This window comes from Triticum aestivum, chromosome 6D (assembly GCF_018294505.1).
Source record: "Triticum aestivum cultivar Chinese Spring chromosome 6D, IWGSC CS RefSeq v2.1, whole genome shotgun sequence".
Classification (NCBI taxonomy): domain Eukaryota; kingdom Viridiplantae; phylum Streptophyta; class Magnoliopsida; order Poales; family Poaceae; genus Triticum; species Triticum aestivum.
Genome location: NC_057811.1, coordinates 128,358,459 through 128,385,327, shown reverse-complemented (window position 1 = coordinate 128,385,327; position 26,869 = coordinate 128,358,459). Strand labels below are relative to the sequence as shown.

The 26,869-nt window shown below is 45.1% G+C and overlaps 1 protein-coding gene and 1 long non-coding RNA gene across 2 annotated transcripts; one reads left to right on the top strand and one right to left on the bottom strand.

Annotated features, from left to right (window-relative positions):
• Positions 1–1,707: 1,707 nt before the first annotated feature.
• Positions 1,708–7,487, top strand: LOC123144066 (autophagy-related protein 11). The gene is made up of 5 exons (XM_044563087.1): positions 1,708–3,318; positions 3,833–5,504; positions 5,620–5,837; positions 6,368–6,581; positions 6,869–7,487. The coding sequence occupies exons 1-5, from the start codon at positions 2,354–2,356 to the stop codon at positions 7,229–7,231; spliced, it is 3,432 nt and encodes a 1,143-aa protein (XP_044419022.1). The 5' UTR covers positions 1,708–2,353; the 3' UTR covers positions 7,232–7,487.
• Positions 7,488–11,446: 3,959 nt separating this feature from the next.
• LOC123141331 (uncharacterized) lies at positions 11,447–12,980 on the bottom strand. Its single transcript, XR_006470227.1, has 4 exons — positions 12,772–12,980; positions 12,567–12,688; positions 12,130–12,383; positions 11,447–12,029 (listed from the first exon to the last, which is right to left on the bottom strand). It is a non-coding gene; the product is annotated as an uncharacterized lncRNA (long non-coding RNA).
• Between the last annotated feature and the right edge of the window lie 13,889 nt (positions 12,981–26,869).

Below are 26,869 nucleotides of genomic sequence, written 5' to 3'. Positions count from 1 at the left end.
CAGTGGAGTTAAGTGGCAATAATGCCACAGGTGAATACAATGACTGATGTCATGAATTATGTTAAAATAAATACTCCCACCTAATCATGAATTTAGTGCATTTGAAAATGTAAGCAATGAAAATGATTCGTTTGAGAACAATCATGGCCAAGGTGATCCTTGGTGAACCGAGGTGTATCCTTCGATACAACGCATGTGATGAAATCGCTTCATTCTTGAGGAAGTGTGTGCTTTAGAGTCACTGCCAAAACGTATAGACTTTGTATGTTTAACATTAGTTAGTCACTATGACAATATAACCACAATGTGATGTGGACCTTATAAAAGTGTTTGAGATACTCAATCGTTGCCATAAATTACGGAAACCATCTTGGCGGATGGACGACACTATAATTAGAAATAGTGACATAGACTCCACTGCCATGTATTTTATCAATGTAATAGAAGGTAATCACCAGGGTATGCAAATATTTTCATATTTTTCTATGGCATATTCAAGTAAAGTGAGACTTGATTTCACACAAGATACCACTTCGGCACATAGCGATTGCGTATGAATAATATTTACTATGAGAGTAAATCATTTTAGCGAACAACAACAAATGCTTCGGAGGAGCATTTTTTAGTATAGCTGATGCTTTATACCCATATGTGTAGACCTCAATTGATATAGGATAACACTTTGAAGATAATCACCAATATGGTGTAGATCTCATAGTAATAGAAAACATAATCTGACTTTTGTCAATAGATGTTCATATCTCTATTACCTTATGGTATGCTATATTTAAGAAAATCACTTTGAAGGTAATCATCTGTCAAAGTGACATGATGTAGACCTTGCAGTAATAGTGGATAGTCTGCAAAATTTTGCAGTAGATGCCAGATATCTCGAGGTAGTCACATCTAATATTAATATTTGAAAGAGCACTTCGAAGGTAGTCACTGCATAAACCTCACAGTAGTGGTGCATAATTTGCAAATAGTGCAGTAGATGCCACCAATACCTTGTGATTCACAAATAAATTTTGATGTAGTCATATTAAGTATGACACTTCGTAATATTGTTTTGAATTTACGTCAATATTTGCAAGAGAGAAAAAAAATCAATTGCAAAATATAGTTGTTGCGCTTAGTATCTTGGAATCCATACCGGATGGAATGATCGACGCACCCAATAACATAGGGATAATGCCTTGGGACTCGACCAATATGATACTACAAGTTATTAACCAAAATCTAAGATAACTATAAGCCTGATGACTTGTGTGGAAGTAGTATCATAGAAAAAATAGAAAAAATGATCATATTCTCAATCCTCTGCTATTTTGTATTGCAGGCTGTCAGGACCAACTGAGCTGACCATGATCATCTAATCTAAGATCATGTGGGCAAAATAGAAAAAATGATCATGTGACAAAAATACTTATAGATACATCTGACAAAGAGTAGAGTACATATTACCTTCGGTCCGAATTAATCAACTCAGATTATCTATATACAGATACATCTAGACACGTTTGTTGTTAATTAAATACTCCTATACAATGTAGTACTACCCTTGCTACTACCGGCCACCGCTTCTACCCTTGCGAGAGAAGCAAGCTCTCTCTCCTCCAATAATTCACGCCACGTCAATTTGCGGAACCGAGAAGGACCCCTCCGCGAAACACCCCCGCAAGATTGTACTCCCACACGGCAGCATACCCCACTCTTTCATCCGCCCCCTGTAAACTTTCCCTTTTTGTTCTCTCCCTCCCTCCTCGTCTGCTCGTCTTCCTTCCTGACGCCACTGCCCAATCCTTCCCAGGCAGGGGAGAAAGAAAATCCCAACTCATCTCGTCTCGTCTCTGCCCCCAACCTCCGCGACCGAATCAAACGCAGGCGGAGCCGGGGCCGGAGCCGTACCCCGGGAGGACTCAGATTTGGATTGGAGGAGGTCGCTTCCGTCCGCCCGCAAGGGACGGTGGGAAACCCCGAAAGCTATCTATCCCCCGCCCAAATCCGTGCGGGGTTGGTGAACCGGCCGAATTGGGGGCGAGACACGTCGATCCCACCCAGGAGCCCCCGTCTCTCGCCGGAATTCCAAGGGAGCCGCCGCCTTCCCGCCGCACGGGTCGGAGATTGGGTGCCTGCGATTGGTGGGAAGGCAGGCCGCGGGCTTCGTGTGCGCCTGGGCGCCGAGAGATTGAGGATTTGGTGCCTGGGCTGCGACTCCGTGCCGTTTGGTGGTTGCCTTGTTTGGTGGCGTGGTAGAACCGCAGATTTTTAATCTGAAGGGGCGTGAAGCAGAAAAGGAAAGCAGGAAAAAAAAGTACAGCAAAATCTGGTGGAGGGGAACCCGTGGGGGAAGATGAGTTCCGGGTCGGCGGTGACGGCGGGCGGCAGCGCCGGCGCGGAGGGCGCGGCGCTGGGGCAGAAGCTGATGGTGCACGTGGCGGAGAACGGCCACAGCATGGAGTTCGAGTGCGGGGGCGGCACGCGAGTCGAGGCCATCCAGCGCGCCATCGAGCACGTCTGCGGCGTCCCGCCCGCCGACCAGCTCCTCCTCTGCGGCAACATCCCTCTCGACGGCGCCAACCACCTCGCCCACTACAACCTCCCCCGCGACGACCGCGAGGTCTTCCTCTACAACAAGGCCCGCCTCCATGCCGACTCGCCTCCACCGGCGCCGGAGTCTATCGACATCCCTGAGCCATCTATTCCGCCGCCGCCCCGGCCGCAGGACACCGCACTGGAGGTGTCTGCTGACCCGGCCTTGAAGGCGCTGGTGTCTTACGAAGTCAGGTTCAGGTATGACTTCCAGGTGGCCAACGCGCTGTACCAATCTAGCGTGGCCAAGTACGAGGTGTGCAGGAGGCTGCTGCGGGAGTGGCAGGTGCAGGAGCGTGCTCTGGACATGGCTAGGAGCAACCTGGAGCAAGCATTCCGTAAGCCCTCACTGCGCTATTCAAATTTCATGCGGTCCTTTGCTCAGCAGCACCGTGGATATGTCGAAGTTCTGTCAACCTTCGAGAGAGATGTGCAGAGGTTGCGTGCTATTAAGCTGCATCCACACCTTCAATGTGAGGGCAGACGGTGCTTGCTGGACCTTATGGATGAGAATAGACTGAGGAAGCTGGCAGATGAGTACTTAAGCTCACAGAAGGGTTTTGAGGATTTTGTCTCGCCGCTGAAGGCAAAATTTCTGGAGTTAAAGAGGAGGGTGGAGAGCTTGTTGAACTCTATGAGCTCGAGTGCATGGAAGGATCTGGAGGCGCTGATAAAGGAGCATCATAGAGTCATCGGTGACCAGAAGAGCATCATGCAGTCTCTAAGGTTAGACTGAAGCAATGACCATATAATTAACTAGTTGTTGCTTTTCTGTGCATACTTCTGGAGAACTATTACTGACCTTGAGTTAATGACTAGTTGACTACCATGTAGATTGGCTTGAATTTGAGTTGCTGGTAATTCCTTTGTTAAACTACTTACAAAACACTGGAAAATGGTTTTGCATGGTGGAATAAACAATGAATTGCCATTTTATTGTGTAGAAATTATGTTGGTTATGCCAAAAAGTTTGTAAGTTCTTATGATTTGCATTAGTAATATGTTAACAGTGTAACAAGCGAGATCGGCACTTGTCTGAATGAAGGGATAACAGTTTATTGGGATATGTTATCTGGTCTTTATATGCTATATATGAACTTATGGTACCACTACCACATAACAGTTTCTTATCCCGAGTCTTAATTAATCTGGTAACTACTATATTTATTATCCATCTTTTGTGCCATAATTGGAACATGATTCTATCACACTATATTCTGAGGACTCTTATGTTCTGCAGTAAAGATGTGGATACATCAAAGAAGCTTGTTGATGAATGCTCAAGGAGCCAGCTGTCCGCTTCTGTCCGACCTCATGATGCAGTTTCAGCAGTTGGTCGTATCTATGAGGTACATGAAAAGGATAATTTGCCCAGCGTACGTAAGTTTGATCGCATGCTTACAAACTTGCTTCAGAGATGCAAGACCAAGAAAAACGAAACAAATAATCTAGTACATGTTTGCGTGAAAGGGGTCAAATCTGCTCAAATTGATATCAAGGACATGATGATGAGTCAGTTCATTTTATACGAAGAGGCAATAGATAGTCGAGACAAAGAATTTTCTTATCTGAAACTACTGGGTGGCTTGGGCCATGCATACAAGGCTTGTCTTGCCGAGGTCGTGCGAAGAAGGCATTCTTTCAAGCTGTATACTGGCTTGGCTGGACAGCTTGCTGAAAAACTAGCAGCAGAGCGTGAAGTGGAGATAAGGAGACGCGAGGTTTTCCTTCGTACATGGCGTAAGTACATTCGAGGAGAAATCATGGGTTCCATGGGGCTGTTTGGTTCACCTAGCCAGTGTGATGTAAACATTGCACCGTTTGATTGCGATCTACTTCCAATTGATGTTGATGATCTGGAAAAGCTCGCCCCCCGTTCTTTAGTGGGGTCTCTTTCGAAACCTGAGAGATCACAGCAACATAAGTCTTCATCAAGTGATTCTAGTACCACTGGAAATTTCACTAACGCCGAACAAAACAGTCTGAATACTGATGGCCAAATGGATTCCCAGGATTTTTTTGGGGGCTGTGATACTGTTGATATAACAGGGACTAGTGTATTAGAAGTGGAGAACGCCAGATTAAAAGCAGAACTCGCTTCTGCAATTGCAGTTCTCTGCACTTTTGGTGCTGAATACGCACATGAATCTATTGATGAAGGGCAGAATGATGATGTGTTGAGAAATGCAAGAGAGAAAACATCTCAGGCACTTTCCGCGAAGGATGAATATGCCAACCAGCTTCAGTCAGTGTTGAAAGCAAAGCAGGAGCAGTGCTTGTCCTTTGAAAAGCGTATACAGGAGCTTGAGGAACAATTAGCGAATCAGTACATACACGGGCAAATGGTTTCAGGAAGCAAAAGCGCATCAGATTCCCTCCTTTCTACATTTAAAGGTAATGACTGCAACCTGGATGGAGGTAGGCAAACCCATCTGCGTGACGAATCAAGTGTGGCCATGGATGAGACATCATCAACATCTGAACAGCCATCTAAACAAACAGAAGGTGGCGATGAGAATATGACTGACGTTTCAGGCGCACTGAACTTGCAATTACTTAACTCAGCAGGATGCGGTAATCTGGATGCTCCCATGGCAGAATTTTCACGTGATAATGAACATAAGGTTGTCAATATTGATAAGGAAGGGCAGATGTTGACTCAGCTCACTATGGTGGATACTTCGGATATTCCTGTAGAAGGTCCTCTTGGCATCTTAAACTCCAAAACCAATGAACATCATACTTTGGAGTTTAGGAATAACGAGCTCTTTGTGTCAGAGTTGCAAAACACAATAGATAAAAAATCAAAACAGTTGGATGAGGCAGAAAGTAAACTTAGTTCTGTGATGGGCGAAGTTAACTCTCTGAAGGAAGAACTTGAAAATGCCCGTGTTCTACTTGACGAGTCTCAGGTAAAATATACACAATCTAGGACAATCTTCACCTGCTTTCTGCAAATTGAAGTATTCTTTCCATGCTTGCATAAAGCAACATTACTTATTTTGTATTTTATAAATCTTGATACAGATTAATTGTGCGCACCTGGAAAACTGCTTGCATGAGGCAAGGGAAGAGGCTCGTACCAACAAATGTTCCGCTGATAGAAGGGCTGTTGAGTATGATGCTTTGAGGTCATCTGCTCTGAGGATACATGGTCTGTTTGAAAGGCTAAATAACTGCGTCACCGCACCGGGCATGTCTGGCTTTGCAGACTCTCTGCGTTCTTTAGCCCTCTCCTTAGCAAGGTATCATGTTTCTCTCATTTGCATTATGTTATATGTATACTGACTGGTCAGTGTGTATAATTTCAAGCTCATTGTGGTACACATATCTGATTTATCAGCAATGCATGATGATTGGGCTTTCTTTAGAACTAATGAATAATCCAACTGAATGGAATGTAAATAATTTATTGGAAGCAGGCGCAGATTGTTGTATTTTATCTTAGCGTTTTGATGTGAGACTGAAGAGACATTTGCTGTTCTTGGACAAAGGATTTGAGTATTTCATTACAAAAGTGTATCTGCTCCTAGGGAGAAAATGAATTGTCGGAGGGATAATGTCAAACACATCGTATTTTAGAATCTGGTGTTAAAATCATAGTCAGTGCCTCCAGAGAGTTAACTATTTTTGCCAATTTTTATGTTACTAGTTACTAACCTAGAGATATGTTTGTTTTTAATGTCATTGGGTTTGATCCTTTTCCTACTGAAAGAGATATCTAAGTGTTGTTCTGTACTTGCTGGCCCCTTTGTAATGACTCGTTTTGTTCCAGTTCTGTAAAGAAGGATGAAGCTGATTCTACCACTCAGTTCCAGCAATGCATTAAGATCCTTGCAGACAAGGTTAGTTTCCTGTCACGGCAGAGTGAGGAGCTGATAGAACGCTACTCAAGGGTGGAAGCAGCACATGGTATTCTTATAAAAGAGTTGGAGGAGAAGAAAACACTGGTCAACAATCTATATAGTAAATTTCAACTGGAAAAACAGGTACGGAATTCAGCTTCTCTAATCATAGGATGTGAATATTTTCGTTGGTAAGATACTCATAAAAAATCAGACAAACCTTGAATTTGGTAAAATAATTAACTACCCAAAAGTAATGACATAACATGACTCGTGAACATGAGTGAGTATTAACAGGCATGCTGTGGATTTGATTGAAATCTATTATAAAGTTAGACCTGATTGAATTTGTATGCGTTAATCTCTTGTACTGTTAATTTGCGGTAACGAGCAAGTAAGGTGTAGCGTGTGCTTCAAAACTGTTTCAACAGGCCAGCAAGGAGAAGATATCGGTTGGGCATTTCGACGTCCACGAGCTTGCGGTGTTTGTCCGGAACCCTGCTGGGCACTACGAGGCGATCAACCGGAGCCGGTCGAACTACTACCTCTCTGAGGAGTCGGTGGCCCTGTTCACAGAGCCCCACCTTCCTCGGCAGCCTGCCTACATAATCGGCCAGATCGTGCACATTGAGCGGCGCGCGGTAAAGCACACTGACCAGAACGAAGCCTCGTTGCGCCCTGGCGGCCATCGGCGGTCAGCGCTGAACAGCAACCCTTATGGCCTGCCGGCGGGCCGCGAGTACTTCGTGGTGACGGTGGCGATGCTGCCTGACACTGCTGCCACTGCTCGTTGAAGCAAGAACGCCTTCCTGATCCTGCCTAGCCATGGCTGCTGAAATGAAGGGAGAAAGAAAACCTCAAATGTAAATATACAGCCACTTGTTTAAAGTTTATTTATGGCTTTGCTCAGTTGCTTCGTCTGCGTTTGCTTGCTGCCTTGTGTACATAATGCTCGGATTCCTGTGTAAATATGACTCGGCCACTGCTGTTATTATCAGCTTGGTTCGTTCAAGGAGACTGAATAATAGTAACATTCTTCCACTTTTGTTTTATCCGTGCGTACTGCTGGTTCCCAACACTATTTCCTCTTGAGCATGGTATCCTATTGCAAGAATGGTCTTGAGAATTCAAAAGAGGTTGCTTAGAAGAGAAAGATGTATCCCATCCTCTATTGCTGTCGCGTAAAGACTTTTATCTTTTCACTCAACAGAAAAGAAAGTGACAATGAATTCTTTTTTGTCTTCTTTTTTGTTTGTGAATCCCTGTTTGTATTCTTTGAACGCATGCCCATAATGAGTGATAAGATCAAGAAAATCGGTCCTAATACCATGCTAGCCCAAATTGTGATCTTGGCCAACTTGAATTTGGTTTTCTTGCCTGCTTTTGCAAACTACTTCCTCTTGAACATCTACTAAGAAGCAAGTCAAGGGAGCCGGCCCTGGCAAAAGATAATCTATATGCTGATAGAAGTGAACAGCGATTCGGTGCCAGGCTCGTCTGCACCGATCTTTAAAAAAAAAAAATACTAGAAAAATTCAAAAAATTCCAGTTCTTTTTCCATGGTAGACAATTTATTGCGTAAGGTTCGCTCCAAAAATTACCTCATTTGGACATATGAGTAACTCTCAGCAAAAAAGAAAATGGGGTCAAAACAGTACGTGAACAGTAAACTGTTTTACAGACCCTGAATTTGTCTTTTTGCCGAGAGTTGCTCAGTTGTCCAAATCATTTGAAAATAGGGTCGGACCTCACGCACCAAACTGTCTATCATGGGATTTTTTTTATTTTTTTAGTATTTATTTTGATTTTTTATTCAACACGGGTGCAGATGAGCCCGAGCTCAGAAAAGAATGATTTCTAAGAGCATCTCCAACAGCCGCGCTACGCGTGGCGTGCTAAAAACACGTTTGCAGCGCGCGGAGCGCCCATTTTTGTGGGGCGGGATGCGTTTGCTCCAGCGGCCGCTGCAAATTTTAGGGCGCGCGAGCCGCTCCAGCAGCCACTGCAAAAAACTGCGCGCGCTCTCGCACAAACAACATATGCACTCCGAACAAAAAAAAAACATATGCATAGATTAAAGTAGATAAAAAAAGATGATACATAGATAGTTCACAGAGGTAATATCACGGGCAATCGATGTTCAGTTTGATGCTAGAACTTCGAAAATACGGAAATGCAGTTATTCAACTTGACTCAAGCGTGCACATACGGTCACATAATACGTATGCTGGCGTATTGGTGTGTATGGCCCCACCTGTCATTGACTGGAGGTGCTTGAGCGCGAGTTTTTTTTGCACAAAACACCCTTGCATTTTTTTATCCGTGGGAAAAGTCGACCACCATGATTTATTTTTGCACAAAACCACTTCATATTTTTTTTATTTGCAGGAAAGTTAAACACTGCACTGCAAAATTTAACACAAAAAATTGGGCGCACAAGGTCTGGAACGCACTACCCGGGATTACCACACTAGCAAGTCTAGCCACTACACCAATCACATTAAGGATAAAAAGTCTATATGTACTGGTACATGTCCCACCTGTTATTATAGAATGGAAATTAACATAAATAAGTGTAGCTACCAAGTCTCCAACTCACGACCAGAGGCTAGCACAAAAGAAACCCCGGCCACTACAACATGCACCTGTATATGTCGATAATTGCTGACTAGCGAGATATGAATTTAAATTTCTTTTTTTAGCGATGGATGTGAATTTAATAGGACAAAGGCGCTCATGCAGTCCATTTTGCACCTGTTCGGTATTTTAGAAATTTGTAGATAGTATGTAAATTATAATTTCAGTAATAAAAATAATCTTTAAATATTTGTGTGTTATAGAAATTGTACATACACATGAATAACCTAATTTCAAAAAACATTATATATTATTTAAAATATTTCTATATTTATATTAATATTTACGGGTTATAAAAATGTTGTATGATGAACAATATTCATAATATAAAACGAAAAGTGTTGATATGAATATTAAATCATATATAAAATTTAAATTATATTAAAAATCATAAATATTTAGTAAAATTTTGTATTCATCATTTTGTATAGTTTAAATATAATACATGAGTATATATTTTTTATGGACTCACTAAATAAATCTACTTAATAAACATTTTCATTGTCTGTATTAACTAAATATTTTTATAGAATATACAAGTTTATATTTTTTTATTTACTAATGAACGTTTTTATGTATAATATTTTTAAAACACGTATATTTGAGCATAAATTTATGACTTAAGTTTTACAAATATCTTAAATATTTTTGTCTTACGTTTATTAAAATACAGTCTTTCAAAATAAACAGGTTTATATTTAAAACAATATCTACTAATCATCATATGTATTTAAAATATTTTTAACTCACAAATATTTGAAAATAAAATTTGTACTTACGTTTTGCAAATATCTTTAAAAATAGCGCGTGCTTTCTTGTCCTATACGTATAATGTTGTTATCCAGATCAGACATCCAAACTTGATGGTTGGAGTGGCTAGGCTCGGTAATGTTGCTAGAGCGTGTCGCTTGTTTGAGACCTTGCGCGCGCATTTTAGGCATTAATTATTGCAGTATAGTGGTCTGCTTTTTTGCAAATAAAAAAATACGAGGGGTTTTCATGCAAAAATGCATCTGCTGAGTGACTGACAGGTGGGGCCTATACACGGATACACCCGCAAAGGTATTTTGTGACCATATGTGCATGATTGAGTCAGTTATGTGATTACAATTCCGTATTTTCAAAGTTCTAGCATCAAATTGACATCAAGCGCAAGTTTTATGACTACCAATGATATTACCTCTTGATCCCCACTGATGACTTATTTTTCAGGTCTGTGAAAAAGCGCACTCTTTTTTCGCGGTCTCTAAAAAAGCCCAGTAGTTCTCTAAAAAAATAAGAAAAGCCCAGTACAGGCTGGTTATGTACCCAAAAAAAAGTAAAGGCCAGTGCCCAATGCAGCCTGGCTACGTACGGAAAAGAAAGAAAGCCCAGTACCCAGTACAGGCTGGTTACGTACGAAAATAAAGGGATGCACAAAAAATAGTACCACCTAAGATAGAAAAATCTAAAGAATATAATATGAATGAACGGACCACAAACGGAGAAACGTTCTTGCTTTATGGAAAACGCTATAAATTAAAAAAGAAAAGTAGGTAAACAGATATGAATATATATTTTTGCGAGGAGGCAAAGGTCATATATTAAAATTGTTCATATGTACCATATATACGTACCGGTGTTGACAATGGCAAACCCCAGTCTCGACCTTCAAATACATTTGACGCACTAGAACCAATCATGTTATCACTTATGATGCATTTGCAGTGACTAAATTCCAACAATCATTTAATTACTTCCCCTTAGTGACAATTGTGTCGCGGGAGATATAAGAAATCAAATTCATGTGGCTGTGGTTGTGTGCATCTACGATGTGGAGTTGGAGAAAAGTCTTCCTCTCGTTTTTTGCATGGATTTTAACTGAAAATGTCCCTGGAATCTAAAGGGTTCCATGTACACATGTTAAAAAATTACTTGAATATTTGAATAATAATCTTTGGTTTACTAATACTACTAACTAGTATATAGAAAACTCAGTCTAAAATCGATAAAACCTTAGTAGCACACCATCATGAATTTGATTTCAGTCCCCAGTTTACTCATGAATATTAGTACACCATCAAGAAAAAAAATTATGTCCCGCAAAAAATAAAATTATAAAGCTCATTCTGGATTAGCTGTAGCTCCTTGATTTGCTTGTCTATTTAACCTGTTCAAGGTGAAATCAGACAAGGCTAATGGCAAATTATAATGCCCGGCCAGGCTCTCCAAAACAGAAGGATAATTATCAGCTTATGCATGCTAAATTGTACGTGCAAAACATTTTCTTTCAACTGACAATCGAAATCAAAGTACTCCCTCCATCCCATAATATATAAGAGCGTACGGACGGAGTAGTAGTTTACTTGTTTTTTCAAGCTAATAAAGAGCATCATAGAAGTTTAGACCAACATCGATAGCTCAGGCACTCGAGCTTCCTAGCGTGGCAGGACCTCGGGAAGTGGTGCTTTTTGTATCAGTGGAGATGCGGCATCCGCTAGCTGAAGTAACATTACAGGTAGGCTCACCCGCAAAAAATAAAATTACAGGTAGGCTACGTCTGTTTATCATGATATCATTATTTGTACGCATATGGCAAATCACCTCAGTGACAGAGTGCTAGTTATACAATACTAATCAAACATGAGCTAGCCTGGCCGAATGACAGTGGTTCGATGATCTCTTGCTCGAACACAACATGTTTTCTGAACTGCAAATCTGATACGCCTTCCTTTCGAAATATAGAACATCTCTATAGGTTGCAAGTTCCAGCTAGAAGTTAAAGGCAATCTACTATGTTAGGGAGCCTCGCGAAATGATGCACTCCTCGTTACCAAAGGAAAAAACATCATGATTTCGCTTCCTGACACGCTCGCTGCTCATGAGCATTCCAACTGAAGAACCTGAAGATCAACCTGGAAACTTTCTCAGCCCGAAAAGTGTGGCATTCATCGCAGTTGGAAAACCCAAATTTTCCTGTTGCACCACCCGAAACAACATCATCAGTATCCAGCAGTAAGCAAGCAGCAAAGAGTGGACACGATTCCGCACACAACTGGAGAACCTAAAGATCAACCTGGCAACTTTCTCGGCCCTGAGAAGCGGCACAGAAGCAGACATCCTGATGCAGCCAGTGGGAGCTTTACAGGACAGAACAGGCGAAAGCTAAAAACCATTCCTGCGGCTATCTATCAGGGCAAAGTAGGAAGTGTAACTTTATCAAAGGAGAGGAAGCTGATATCCCCATTATCAACTTGACAGAATTTAAGAGGAATGCCGTCAAACTTGTTCTCTACCGTTTCCAGTTCATCCCTTGAAGGTGGCTTGTCTCTGCGCCAAATCCAACAACGAAAATGGTTATGGCCAGCAATACCGATCGGCAGGTCATACTATACTTCTAGACGAAAGGTATTATGCCCGGCTTATAAATAAAGTCCCAAAGCCACGATAGCATATGATAGAGCAAATAACCACACCGCATCGTTACGGCATTTCAACGAACAGGTGGCGTACCCGATCTCCTCCACACGCGTCGGCTCTCAGCTACGCCGGTGGTCAGCCAAAGCTTCCCCTTGTTGTCCAACACCTCCGCCGCACCAGCCTCCTCCACCCACCGCGCCCGCGACGCCACATTCCTGCACCACAGCATATGCTGCCCCATGAAGGATCCAGAAGCGCACCAGCAACACAAACAGATCAACCACAAGGCAGCACGCACCTGAACTGGACTCTCGAGGACGAGGGTGCCGCGTCCGAGAGGAAGGGGTCTCCCCGTCGTCTTCCGCGGCAACGGCAGAGGCTGCCCCAGGAGCGCGTCCCCTTCGCCGCCGGTTGAGCCCCGCAGCCGCCAAAACTTTCAAGGCTAATAGATAAAATGCCTCATGTTTGCTCTGCCCCGGCCAAAATGTCCCTTCTTTCTCTGCTACACGCCTTCTCTGAGGCCTAAGAACGACATCAAGTGTCAGCATGTTGCTCGTAGACAAGATGGCAACCAAATCAGTCAGCTGCCGTCATCACACCACAAACATGTGTACACACAAAATAAAATCACTAACTGAGCTGAGACTCGAATTAATTGATCCAGTATTTTCATACATTTTCAATCATGTTCAGCAGCACAAGAGAACTATTACAAGCTACGACGATCACAAAAAAGGAAAACGATGATCACAGCCGAATCTCCCCTTCCTCTAAATCTTCTTGGCAGCTTTGGTGCTGGTGGTGCTGCTGCTGCTTCAGGTCGTGGTCGTCTAGCTTGAGGAAGAGTCCCATCCGTCGCAACAAGTTGTCCGGCCTGGCCGTGTTGTGCTGATCAATGCCAAGGGCCTTCACGTCCTCGTCCAGGGTGTCGTTCGGCATTGCCGTCCTCTCCATCTGGAGCAGCTCCTGACGGGCCTTCTCCCTCGCCCGGGACGTCTCCTCTTTTCGCCGCCTTTCCAAAATCTCGTTGGCACGGGCGATCAGGTCGCGTGTTGCAGGCATGGTGTTGGAGGCGCGCTGTGCCGGAGCTGGACTGTCGACGCTCTGGCGAGAAGAATCAGAATCCGAACCGCTGCTGCCGCTGATGGTTGCATCTCCGCCAAGATTCTTCGACGAGCTGCAGATGTCCACGTACTCCTCGTCCTCTTCGACGAGCTGCACTGGTGTCGGCCTGACCGGCAAAGGGGAGACGCCGCCGACGATGTCCACGTCTTCGTCCTCCTCTTGGTCTTGGGCCATCATCTGTTTGTGCCGATGACGCGTCGACGGATCTTGCTCTCTCGAACGAACTTGTCCAGCTGCTTCTGCATCTCCACAAGGGACGCGTCTTGGACGGCGTGCATCTCGATCTCGATGTAATCGTCGCAGATGCCGCGGCGGCTGTGCTTCTTCAGCAGCTCCAGGATATGAGCAGGGAGTACATGGGATTCAGACAGCTTGGCTAGCTTCGCGAGGTCCCCGTAGAGTTGGTTCCTCTCCTTGGGCGTCATCTTCACGGGAACGGGAGGGGACGCCTTCCTCTTCTTGGCTGGAGGCTCCTCGGCTTGACGGACGCGCACGCGGGGAGCCGACGGGGACGAGGCGGGAAGCACGGTGGCCGCCTCGGCGAGGAGGCGACGGACTGCGGCGAGTTCTGACTGGAACCGCTGGCGAAGGATCTCCAGCGGGCGCGGGCGCTTCCGGCCGGACATGAAGTTGAAGGGCTCCCGGTTCCGGTGGGCAATCTCCATGGGAGCAGCGGAAGATGCGAGCGGATGCGGGGGAGGAGAGGAGATGATGAGAAAGATTGGAAGTGCGCCGGAGAAGATCGACTCAAGGCAAGGCCTTTTAAAGCTTTGTGATCATGATAGGAATCGAAGCCGTGTTTGCTCGCTGTGAAGAAATCGAAATGTTTACATTTCGAGTCAGTTTCAGCATCGGATTTGGTTGCATTGCGTGCATCTCAAGATTATTATGTCACTGACGCCTGGTTTTGTTCATGGAGTTTAAATCAAATAGTACAGCCCTTTGGCTTGCAGTCCAGTCATTCATTACAATGCCTTCTAAAATAATCTATTCACTACAAGTCATTTAATTACGAAAAAACCCTAACGCCCACACGTGTGGGCGTTAGACAACTCACCCACACGCCTCCATCGTCGTCCAACGCCCTTTGCACGAATCTCGGCATGAAAGGGCTGATTTTGTGTGCCACGTAGGACAACTAGTGTGTGTGGGTGTGAGGGAGTTCGTCCGCACGCCGGTTTCTCTCCGCGGTCAACGTTTCGCCAGTCGGGGCGTGCGATGAAACTGTTGTCGCGCCCGCACGCCGCGCACCACTTCTGTTCCCCATCTCCTAAGACTGCCCATTCTCCCACTCTCCTACACCCAAACTGTCATTTGCCATGTTTTGGAATGGTACATGGCAACTGCCCTATTTGTGAGCATGAGCAGATGGCAACTCTCTTTTTACCCCGAACATGTTATTGTTGCCACGTCTGTTTTGTAGCGCTACATGGCAACTGTCTAATGTTAGTAGGTGGCAACTTCTAAAGATGCCCTAGCGCGTCTCCTCTCCCACATGCCCGTCTCCTCTCCCACACACCAAAAGCTATCAGTTGCCATGTGTTTTGCAGGGTACATGGCAACTGCCCTAGCGCGCTTGTAAGCAGATGGCAACTCTTTTTTTTATCGAAACATGTTTTTGCCATGTTTTTTAGTGCTACATGGCAACTGTCCAGTGTTAGTAGGTGGCAACTCCTAAAGTTTTTCAAATCATGATATATGTAGTAGACCAGACCATACATGGCAACAGCTGCAGTTGCCCAAAAATGGCATCCGACACTTGACCTAAGATGGCAACTGCAGTTGAGCAACCATGGCAACTGTAGTTCAGCAACATGGCAACTGCAGTTCAGCAACATGGCAACTGCAGTTCAACAACATGGCAATATGGCAACCGAAGAGGTGCGGACCATGGCAATCGCGGCGGGACGCGTGGTTACTGACACGCGGGGCGTGTGGCTCGCAGGCGGGGAGGGGCGACGGCCGAGACGGGTCGTGCGGGCCGCGCGCTCGCTTGCCCGGACGTGCTCGTGCGGGGGCGATCGCGCTGCACCGGACGTGCGGGCTGTGGCTGTGCGCGCCCGTACGCGATCGTGCGGGCGGGGTCGTCTCCGTGCCACACAGGGCGTGCGGCACAACCACCCGATACACCACACGTGTGGCAGTTATCGGCGTCCTTTAATTAAAGGGTCTGTCAAAGTCACATCTAGATGTGAGATAATATCACACATACATCATCTCAGACTAGCCCATCAGGTCGTTCTATTATTTGTTTGCTTTTTCCCTTCAATTCCTTTTTTCAGCGCGACAAAAAAAAAAGACACGCAGACAAGCCCACCAGGTCGCTCCATTATTTGATTCTTTTCTTTAAAGCGACAAGGAAAAAAGACACACACAGCGCTCCCATGAGGAATGGAACTCAGACATCTTATCCAGGAGCGCAAATTCGTATCAGTACGACACATCAATGTTGCTGCTAATTTATAAGCAGAAAATATTTGACATAGTAGAGCGGCTCAGATTAGAAGAATTTTTTTGAAATAAAAATGAAAACTTCTTAGCAAATTGTGAACAATTTTGAAATGCTGAATATTTATGAAAACACAAATAATTTTTAAAATTTTGTATAGATTTTGTGACTAGCGCTCATCTAATATGATGTCACCTCTAGCCCAGTACGTGTAAAGCTTAAGAGTTACTTAGAGATTATTAGCATTGTGAGTATTTTAAAAAGGGAAAATTGTTTCAAGCATTTCAGTATTTTTTTAAATAAAAATTTAAACCTGCGAGCATTTTTCTGAAAACATGAACTTAATTTGTTATTTTTGAACATTTTGGAAAACACAAAAAAAAGTAAAAAGAAGATTTTTTTCAAATTCCAAACACTTTTTGAAACAAAAAATGAATAAGAAAATGAAAAATAAAAAACTAATATTTTGAGAAAACAAAAGAATGTAAAAAGGAACGAAAAGCTAGTGAAGAAAAAACAAAAAAGGAATAAACAAGGAAAAATAATAAACAAAAAGAAAACAAAATGGATCCTAGTTACTTGGGCCGACCCATTTGCAATTTTCTCGCGCCTTGTGCGAAATAGCGGCATTTTACCACACTGAGTGGTGTATGGGAGATTTGAGGGGTGGGCTTTCAACCAAGACGACAACAACATCTATGGGCCCACTTGCGAGTCGATGATCTCGCAACAGGGTTGGAGAGAAATACATGCCAAGTTGCGAGTCGAGGGGTGGGCTTGCAACTAGGAAGACAACAACATCTATGGGCCAAGTTGCGATTGAGGGATAGACTTGCAAGTGAGACAACACTTACTACGGGCCCAGTTACGAGTCGAGAGTGGACTTGCAATTAGGACAAAAAAGGCCAGCCCCCGGTTGCGAGTTGAGGATGGATTTGCAACTGGGACAAAAAAGGTCGGGGACATAGTTGCGTGTCAAGGGTGGGATTGCAACTGGGTCAAAAAAAGGTTGTACTCCAGTTGCGAGTTGAGGGTGGACTTGCATTTGGGATAAAAGAAGTTGGACCCCATTTGCGAGTTGAGGATGGACTTGCAACCGGGACAAAAAGAAGGTCGGCCAGAGTTGCGAGTCATGGGTGGGATTGCAACTGAGACAAAAAAGATCGAGCCCCAGTCGCGAGTCAAATGTGCACTCGCAGCTGGAAAAAAGGTTGGGCCCCAGTTGTGAGTCGAGGGTTGACTTGCAATTAGGACAAAAAAGGTCGGGGCCCAATTGCGAGTTAAGGGTGGACTCGCAACTAGGAAGAAAAAAAGTCGTGCCCCAGTTGCGAGTCGAGGGTGGAATTGCAACTAGAACAAAAAAATGTTGGGTCCGAGTTGCGAGTCGAATGTGGACTCGCAACTGAGAGAAAAAAGGTCCGTCACTAGTTGCGAGTCAAGAGTGGACTTGCAACTGGGACAAAAAAGGTTGACCCTAGTTATGTGTCGAGGGTGGACTATGAATTGGGAAAAAAGGTCGGACCCCAGTTGGGAGTCGATGACGGACTTGCAATTGAGACAAAAAAAAATGGGCCCCAGTTGCAAGTTGAGGGTGGACTTGCAATTGAGACTAAAAAAGATCAGGCTCCAGATGCGAGTCGGAGGTGAACTTGCAACTGAGCCTGAGTTGCAAGTTGAGGGTGTACTTGTAGCTGGAACAAAAAAGTTCGGGTCCGAGTTGCGAGTCGAGAATGGACTTGCAACTGAGACAAAATAGATATCGTGGCCGACTTACGAGTCGAGAATTGGATTGCAACTGGGACAAAACAAGGTCAGGCCCAAGTTCCAAGTTAAGGATGGACCTGCAACCGAGACAAGGAAAAAGACATCCCCTGTTTCGTGGTGAACAGTCAATTAACAGTGATGGAAATAATTCTTGATTTTTCTAAATGGAAAAGAGAAAATAAAAATAAAAAATTCATGAATTTAAAAACTTCAAAAAAATTGAAACAAATAAGTGAAAAAAGAAGAAAAAGGGAAAAGAAACAAGAAAAAACAGAAAAATCACTTGAGGCTGCAGCCCACGTTGAGGCGACGCCCAAGGGTTGCGAAGAAAAAGAAATAACGGCCTAAACGCCACGACGGGCCCCTTCGTGCGAGCGACGCGTATAGAAACAACACCAAACAAGAAAAAAGGACCAAAGAATACGAATCTTGGTGTCTAAATTATGTGGTTAAATTAGATATGAGGTAATGTTTTACATCTAGATATGAACATAGCAAATCTGTTACATCTAGAAACAACGCAGCGAAACGGGCTGCCAACATGCCACGATAATGGGTCGACAAAAATGAAGCCAAACATACCAGAAAAATGATGTGTGACAAAACATAAATAGCAAGGTGGGATATCGAGTGTTTGCATGAAATTACAAAAAATTAATCGAACAACGAAAACATAGATGAGGCACTGTTTCCTCTAAAAACATTCACAAGTTTAAAAGGTGTTCACAAACCTTAAAAAATATTGCCAAATTTTTAAAAAATTAGTAAAGAAAACTTATTCACAAATTTGAAAAAAAGTTACAAAAAATGAAAAAAAAGAAAGATAAAGAAATGAAAAGGCATACACAAAAAAATAGAAGAATAAAGAAAGTCACGCAAGTTCGCAAACTTTTCAAAAGTGACAACGCAGTATATGGCTTCGTTCATCCGTGCCACACTGTGAAAATTTTTAGTGCGCAGCCCAATTCACAAATTACAGCACAAATCAGTGGCGCATGAAAATGACAAACAAACAAGGACCACTCAAAAAAAAAACAGATCGACAACCAGCGACGACGCACCACGGGTGTACGCATGTGCACTCCCTTTGCACGAATCTTTCAGCAGATTGATCATGTGGTAGAAAATTTAGATGTGACATGATTATTTCTCATTAGATATGACTTAGATGTGAGATAGCTATTTCACATCTAGATGTGAAATAGCAAAACCGTTAATTAAATTGAGTCCCTTTTCATAAAGGGTCTGTCTAGGACACATCTAAATGTGACATAGTTATCTCACATCTAAGCTGATGTTCACTCTATTTTGTGGTCTATTTTTTTATCCTAGTTTTTTTGTTTTTTGTTGCTGCATTATATATTTGTGGGAGCTTAGATGCGACATCCTTAAAAAACATCTAAATGTGAATTAGATAAACTGTTTCATAAATTATTTTTTATTCACATTGACACGAATTCCAAATTTTATGGTCGGTTGCCCGTTTAGAAGCGAATAGAAAACCGCGGGGCCGGGGCGTGACAAATAGTTGGGCAGCCCCGCACCATGCGGAGTGTGAGAGAACATTGCAGCAGGAGCAGGGTAGGTGTGTGTAGCATGTGGCCAGCAGTCGGCAACAAGGGTACTCGCCTGAAGGGGTTGGCAAGCAAAGCCGCAAGGGGCTTGGCTCTAGTGTCGCAATGGACTTCGTGACGCTTCGGGTACTCACCTTGGTGCTCGCACGGAATGGATCCTAACATGAAGCCCCGGGTCCCCACCTTGAGCGCTCGCACGAGACGATGTCTCACCAAGAAGAGGTGAGGTGAACTCAACAGTGTCACCCACCAGCAATGGGATAGAGCATGAGCCGCGGATGATGCTAGATGAGGCTGGTGAGGATGGGCCATTGCTCGGAAAGGAGTCGGGGTGGGAGAGGACAAAGTGTCGGGGCAGAGAGGGTGGGAGATTCTAGACAACGACGACTTTATTGGCCGGAATCCACTTTCCATACAGCAATCAAAAGCGGGGCGAAAGCCTTTTTCTGTTAAATATTACATGCATCTTCATCTTGTCTGTTTAATCTATGCAAATTTACTAACCGATAGTTTTACAAGAGATACTTTAACAACAATCATTGTCATATACTCTCATTTTAGAAAAATATGTAAACTAGGAGTAAGGTTGTTACTCGACTAGTGATGGTCTAACCCTTGGTAAAACTTGTGCCTCGTGTCACAACCCAAATTTTCCCTAAATTTTGGTTGTGAAATTAGAAGCATATGCATCCATGATTTCCTTGCATATTTGGGTTTTTAGGCCAATAAGGACAACATTTGAATTCAAATCACCATTTGAATTTAATTGGAAGCCATGAAGGGCTCACCCAAAACTTTAATCAGAAAACATGCATAAGGGCAGGAAATAAATTTCCTACAAGATTATATATATTTGCCCTAATTATTCTTGAGTGAACCAGAGTTTGAAAATAGTTAGTTAATTTGAAAAATTATAGTTTGTCAAAAACCCTTGGATAAATGTTCGGAAGCAAGAAATATTCCCAAGGTAATTTAGGAATACTTTATCTTTTGAAAGAAAATTCAAATTCAAATTTGAAAAAGGAAACAGAAGGCAGAAATAGGAAACAGAAAAGAAAAGAAAGAGGGAGAAAAAGAGAAGGCCCAGCCAGCCAGCTAGGCAGGCCGGCCCAGTTAGCCAGCCAACCAGGTGCGCGCCCGCTCTCTCTCTCTCTCACTCTTCTCTCGTTGACGCATGGGCCCCACAACATTCCTGCTTGGCAAGAAAATTGTAGTATTTCCGACCACAGTCCTCAATCATACATGAGCATGTCCACCTCAAGGGGCACCGATCTGTGTAATTGATAGCTCTTTGATAAGAATGTCAACGAGAATAGAAATAGAAATAGAAATATTTGAGGTGAAATGGTGATTGTTTGGATGAACTTGCATGCATTGACACTCAACACCTTTAGCATCCACACAAAAGACAAGAAACCTGCCCTTGCATATCTGAACAAAGACATAAGCAATTTCTGAAGGAAATATGCCCTAGAGGCAATAACAAATTTGTTATTTATATTTCCTTATATCATGATAAATGTTTATTATTCATGCTAGAATTGTATTAACCGGAAACTTAGTACATGTGTGGATACATAGACAAACAGAGTGTCCCTAGTATGCCTCTACTTGACTAGCTCGTTAATCAAAGATGGTTAAGTTTCCTAGCCATAGACATGTGTTGTCATTTGATGAACGGGATACATCATTAGAGAATGATGTGATCACTACTGGAATCAGCTAATTTGCCATCTGCCAGATCTTTGCCGTCTGCTAGCTGACGGCAAAGAAGCTCTTTGCCATCAGCTACACATAAACAGACGGCAAAGAAAAGGCTGACGGCAAAGAAGCTCTTTGCCATCTGCCAGGTCTTTGCCGTCTGCCAGCGGACGGTAAAGAATCTTTGCCGTCCGCTGGCGGACGGCAAAGAGTGTGGTGGCCCCCACCCCCCGCTCGTTTGAAAAAATCCTAACGGCCCACCTCTTTGCCGTCCGCTAGCGGACGGCAAAGAGGCAGAAAGGCGGACGGCAAAGGCTGGCGGACGGCAAAGAGGGCACTTGCCTAACGGCAGGTACCCCCGCCGTTACTCACTTCGTCCTCGCCTCGCCCTTCTCCTCCCACCCCGCCGCCGCCGCCGCCGCCCGCGCGCGCCGCCGCCCCGTCGCCCCCGCCGCCCCCGTCGCCCCCCCGCCCCACTGCCCCGTCGCCCCCCGCCCGGCCCCCCCCGCCCCGCGCCCCACCGCCGCCACGGCCCCCCGCCGCCCCGCGCCCCCCGCCGCCTCCTCCACTGCCCCGCCCCGGCCCCCCGCCCCCATCCCCCCTGCCGCCCCGGCCCCCCGCCGGCCGGGCCCCCGCCGCCCGCCCCGGCCCTCCGTCGCCGGCCCCGCCCCGGCCCTCCCCCACAGTGAGCCCCTCCTCCCTTTTTTTTTGTTTTTTTGTTTTTTTTCTGTTTAAGTTTAGGTTTAATTAGTTTAAATAGTTTAGTTTTAATTAGTTTAGGTTTTTAGTTTAGGTTAGTTTAGGTTTAGGTTAAGTAGAAGGGGGAAGAAGAAGAAGAAGAAGAAGAAGAAGAAGAAGAAGAAGAAGAGGAGGAGGAGGAGGAGGAGGAGGAGGAGGAGGAGAAGAAGAAGAAGAAGAAGAAGAAGAAGAAGAAGAGGAGGAGGAGGAGGAGGAGGAGGAGGAGGAGAAAGAAGAAGAAGAAGAAGAAGAAGAAGAAGAAGAAGAAGAAGAAGAAGAAGAAGAAGAAGAAGAAGAGGAGGAGGAGGAGGAGGAGGAGGAGGAGGAGGAGAAGGAGAAGAAGAAGAAGAAGAAGAAGAGGAGGAGGAGGAGGAGGAGGAGAAAGAAGAAGAAGAAGAAGAAGAGGAGGAGGAGGAGACACCCCGAAGCCCCGACCCCGAAACAGCACCCCGACCCCGACACGGCACCCCGACACCGACACGGCACCCCGACACCTACACGACACCCCGACCCCCGACACGACACCCCGACACCCCGACCCCGAGAACCCGACCCCGACCCCGACCCCGACACCCCGACCCCGAGCCTGACCCGACACCCCGACCCCGACATCGACACGGCACCCCGACCCCGACCCGGCACCCCGACCCCCTACACCGACACGACACCCCGACCCCCGACACGACACCCCCGACACCCCGACCCCGAGACCCCGACCCCGACCCCGACCCGACACCCCGACCCCGAGCCTGACCCGACACCCCAACCCCAACCCCGACACCGACACGGCACCCCGACCCCGACCCGGCACCCCGACCCGACACCCCGACCCCGAGACCCCGACCCCGACACGGCACCCCGAGACCGACACGACACCCCGACCCCGACACGGCACCCCGAGACCGACACGACACCCCGACCCCCGACACGACACCCCCGACACCCCGACACCCCGACCCCGAGACCCCGACCCCGACCTCGACCCCGACCCCGACACCCCGACCCCGAGCCTGACCCAACACCCCGACCCCGACACCGACACGGCACCCCGACCCCGACCCGACACCCCGACCCCGAGACCCCGACCCCGAAAAGGTGTTCTTTGGCCTTCCAGAAGCCGACGGGGTCATATATTTGTGAATTATTAGTTAGGTCATATATCTTTCGATTTTGTTATGAAAAACATCATATATAATTGTGTTGATCAGGTAGTTTTAAATGTGCAGTTGTTTCATCGCTGCGAGGTTTGGTGTTCGACGACCTCGCCGTGCGTTTGACGAGCTCTGACCCTTCGTTCGTGGGTGAGCACAAATGACATGTCCTCCTCCCCCATTAATTATTTGATCTATTTCAATGAAACTTGATAGCTAGATATATATGTGTCTTGAATCATCAGTATGCGTAACCAATATGTGTCTCCCGTTCGAAAGCGTCATAGTTATAAATATGCATGCATTTGCATATTTATAACCTTGATTCTTTCGAATTGTCCAACGCTATCCATGGACAGCCCGAGTATGTTTAGATTGGGTTCGTTTTCCCATATGCTTTGCTCCGGATCCGACGCATAAATTTCGTCAGTGCCTCCCCTGTTGTTCTCCGGGTACACATCCTCTCTGTTTATTGCAGAGACGTGTATTAGGAGAACAGCGGGGAGGTGCTGCCGAAATTTTGCGTAGGATCCGGGGCATAGCATGGGAAAATGAATCCAATCTAAACATACTCGGGTGGGATTAGGACCTATCATTACCTATTAGAGTGTAGGTTGCATGGACGTAATAAAATTGACAAAGTAGATCAACTGATGAATACATACATGGTGAATTATATATATATATTTGTTGTGTGTCTAGTAGCTCTGAAAGTCAAGATGAGTGATCGTGCGTGGATGTACACCGGTCACACTGGTCAGAACAAATGGAGCACTGAATGGTTCACAAAAACCAAGGGGTTTGTGCGAGCCGCATTTGCAAATGGCCAGAGGAAAACCTGGTGCCCCTGTTTACGGTGCGGCAATTGGGAAAAGAGGACATAGGCTGAAATGGGCAAACACCTGCAGAAGAGTGGTTTTACGCCCGATTATACGGTGTGGACATTTCATGGTGAGTCTGCCCAACGTGACCGAGCTGAGGTGGATCGTCGTCGCACCGACGAGCATGGTACCGGTATGGAAAACATGGTGCAAGACTTTGATGATGCTCGGGATTCGGACGAGGAGATGGAGGAATCTGCAAAGGCCTTCAATGAAATGTTGGAGTCTTCAAAACGTCCGCTCCATGAGCACACTGAGCTTTGTCAGTTGGATGCCATCTCACAAGTAATGGCTCTGAAGGCTCAGTTCAACTTGGGCAGAGAATGCTACGATGCAATGATGACAGTATTTGGACGCTTTCTACCCAAAGGCCATGTAATGCCTGCAAACCTGTACCAGTCAGACAAAATCCTCCGTGCACTGAAGATGCCCTATGATAAGATACATGCCTGTGAGAAAGGATGTGTCTTGTTTAGGCTTGACTATGCGGACTTGAACTGTTGTCCCATTTGCAAGTCTTCCAGGTATGTTGTGGTAGACAACGGTATGGGTGAGAAGACACAGACCAAAATCCCCGTTAGTGTTCTTCGGTATATGCCAATCGTACCAAGACTTCAACGTCTTTTCATGGTCGAAGAGACGGCCAGACAGATGACATGGCACAAAACGGGCAAAAGAACCGAACTAGATGCAGATGGGAATCTGATGATTGTACACACATCGGATGGTGTTGCGTGGAAAAAGTTTGATGAATTACATGGTGACAAAGCGGCAGATCCGAGGCATCCTCGAGTCGGCATCAGCACGGATGGGTTCAGTGTGTTTGGTATGACGGCAGCCCAATACAGTTGTTGGCCCGTATTTGTCTTTCCACTCAATCTCCCCCCCGGACAGATTATGCAAAGAAAGAACATTTTCCTGACGTTGATAATTCCAGGGCCCAACTATCCGGGGAAAAATATGAATGTGTACATGCAACCGCTTAAGGACGAATTGCAAGAAGCCTGGGATAATGGGTTCAAGACATACGATGCCTATAGCAAACGGAACTTCATAATGCGTGTCTGGTACATGTACTCGACGCATGACTTGCCGGCGTATGCGCTATTCGTTGGCTGGTGTGTGCATGGAAGGTTCCCGTGCCCCACATACTTAGCTTACTTATGTCAAAAATTGCATAATTAGCTCATAAACGACCCATTTCACCTAGGTTAACTCATAAACGACCCATTTCACCTAGGTTAGCTCATAAACGACCCATTTCACCTAGGTTAGCTCATAAACGACCCATTTCACCTAGGTTAGCTCATAAACGACCCATTTCACCTAAGTTAGCTCAAAAAGATCCATTTCAACTAAATTAGCTCATAAATGATCCATTTCACCTAAGTTAGCTCAAAAACGATCCATTTCAACTAAATTAGCTCAAAAATGATCCATTTCAACAAAGTTAGCTCAAAAACTATCCATTTCAACTAAGTTAGCTCAAAAACGATCCATTTGACCTAAGTGAGCTAAAAAATGATCCATTTCACCTTAGTTACCTCAAAAACGATCCATTTCAACTAAGTTAGCTCAAAAACGATCCATTTCAACTAGGTTAGCTCCAAAATGACCCATTTCACCTTACTTAGCTCAAAAACGATGCCCTTCACCTTAGTTAGCTCATAAACGACCCATTTCAACTAAGTTAGCTCATAAATGATCGATTTCAACTAAGTTAGCTCATAAACAACCCATTTCAACTTAGTTAGCTCATATATGATCCATTTCACCTAAGTTAGCTCATAAATGACATATACTTTTTGTTCTAGTCTTCTTCTTGTTCTAGTCACCTATTTCTAACTTTCTTATTTACCATTTTGCAGATCTCATTCACTTGATGGAAGCTAGCTTGCTATGATGGAGTGCTTGCTTTTCCTTTGATGAAACTTTGCATTGTATCTAGCTTGCTATCTTCATGACACTTTGCATTGTAATATATATATGGATGGAACAATGTGTATGGATGGAACTTCCTTATGTATGAACAATGTGTATGGATGAAACTGATGTGATATGTGATATGAAACTTATGTGCTAGATATGTGTTGGATATGTGCTGGATATGAAACTTATATATGTGATATGTGCTGCAAATTGTGGGATTTAATAAAAAACAGAAAAAACAGACAATATGCAGGCTCTTTGCCGTCTGCCACCGACGGCAAAGAGCCTTTGCCGTTTGCCGCGGACGGCAAAGAAGCCACGTGGCAGCCAACTGTGCTTCCTGGGAGCTGACCCATTTGGTCAGTTTGCCTACAGTGGCAGACGGCAAAGACTTTGCCGTCCGTGGCAGACGGCAAAGAGCCTGCACTTTGCCATCAGTGGCAGACGGCAAAGAACCTGCCATCTAGTGACGTGTAGATGACATCATAAGGCGGACGGCAAAGACCAAGGGCTCTTTGCAGTCTGCGGCGGACGGCAAAGGTCTGCCGTTAGCCACTTAACGGACTGACATCGCAATTATTGCCGTCCGCCCTCTTTGCCGTCCGCCGCAGACGGCAAAGAGCCTTTGCCGTCCGCCGCCAGGAAGCAGACGGCAAAGCAGCTGTTTACTGTAGCCTTCTTTGCCGGAGCCTTTTGCCGTCCGCGGCTGACGGCAAAGGTCTTTGCCGTCCGCCTTTCGAGCCTTTGCCGTCCGCCATGGCAGACGGCAAAGTAGCTGTTTCCTGTAGTGGATGGACAAGACCCATCCGTTAGCTTAGCATTATGATTGTTGAGTTTTATTGCTATTGCTTTCTTCATGACTTATACATGTTCCTCTGACTATGAGATTATGCAACTCTCGAATACTAGAGGAACACCTTGTGTGCTATCAAACGTCACAACGTAACTGGGTGATTATAAAGATGTTCTACAGGTGTCTCCGAAGGTGTTTGTTGGGTTGGCATAGATGGAGATTAGGATTTGTCACTCCAAGTATCGGAGAGGTATCTCTGGGCCCTCTCGGTAATGCACATCACTATAAGCC

Excerpts from the sequence above, each read along its gene's own strand:
- LOC123144066 (XM_044563087.1), top strand. The coding sequence starts at position 2,354 with ATGAGTTCCGGGTCGGCGGTGACGGCGGGCGGCAGCGCCGGCGCGGAG. Across the intron at positions 3,319-3,832 it reads AGCATCATGCAGTCTCTAAG|TAAAGATGTGGATACATCAA; the intron begins GTTAGACTGAAG and ends TATGTTCTGCAG. Across the intron at positions 6,582-6,868 it reads AATTTCAACTGGAAAAACAG|GCCAGCAAGGAGAAGATATC; the intron begins GTACGGAATTCA and ends CTGTTTCAACAG.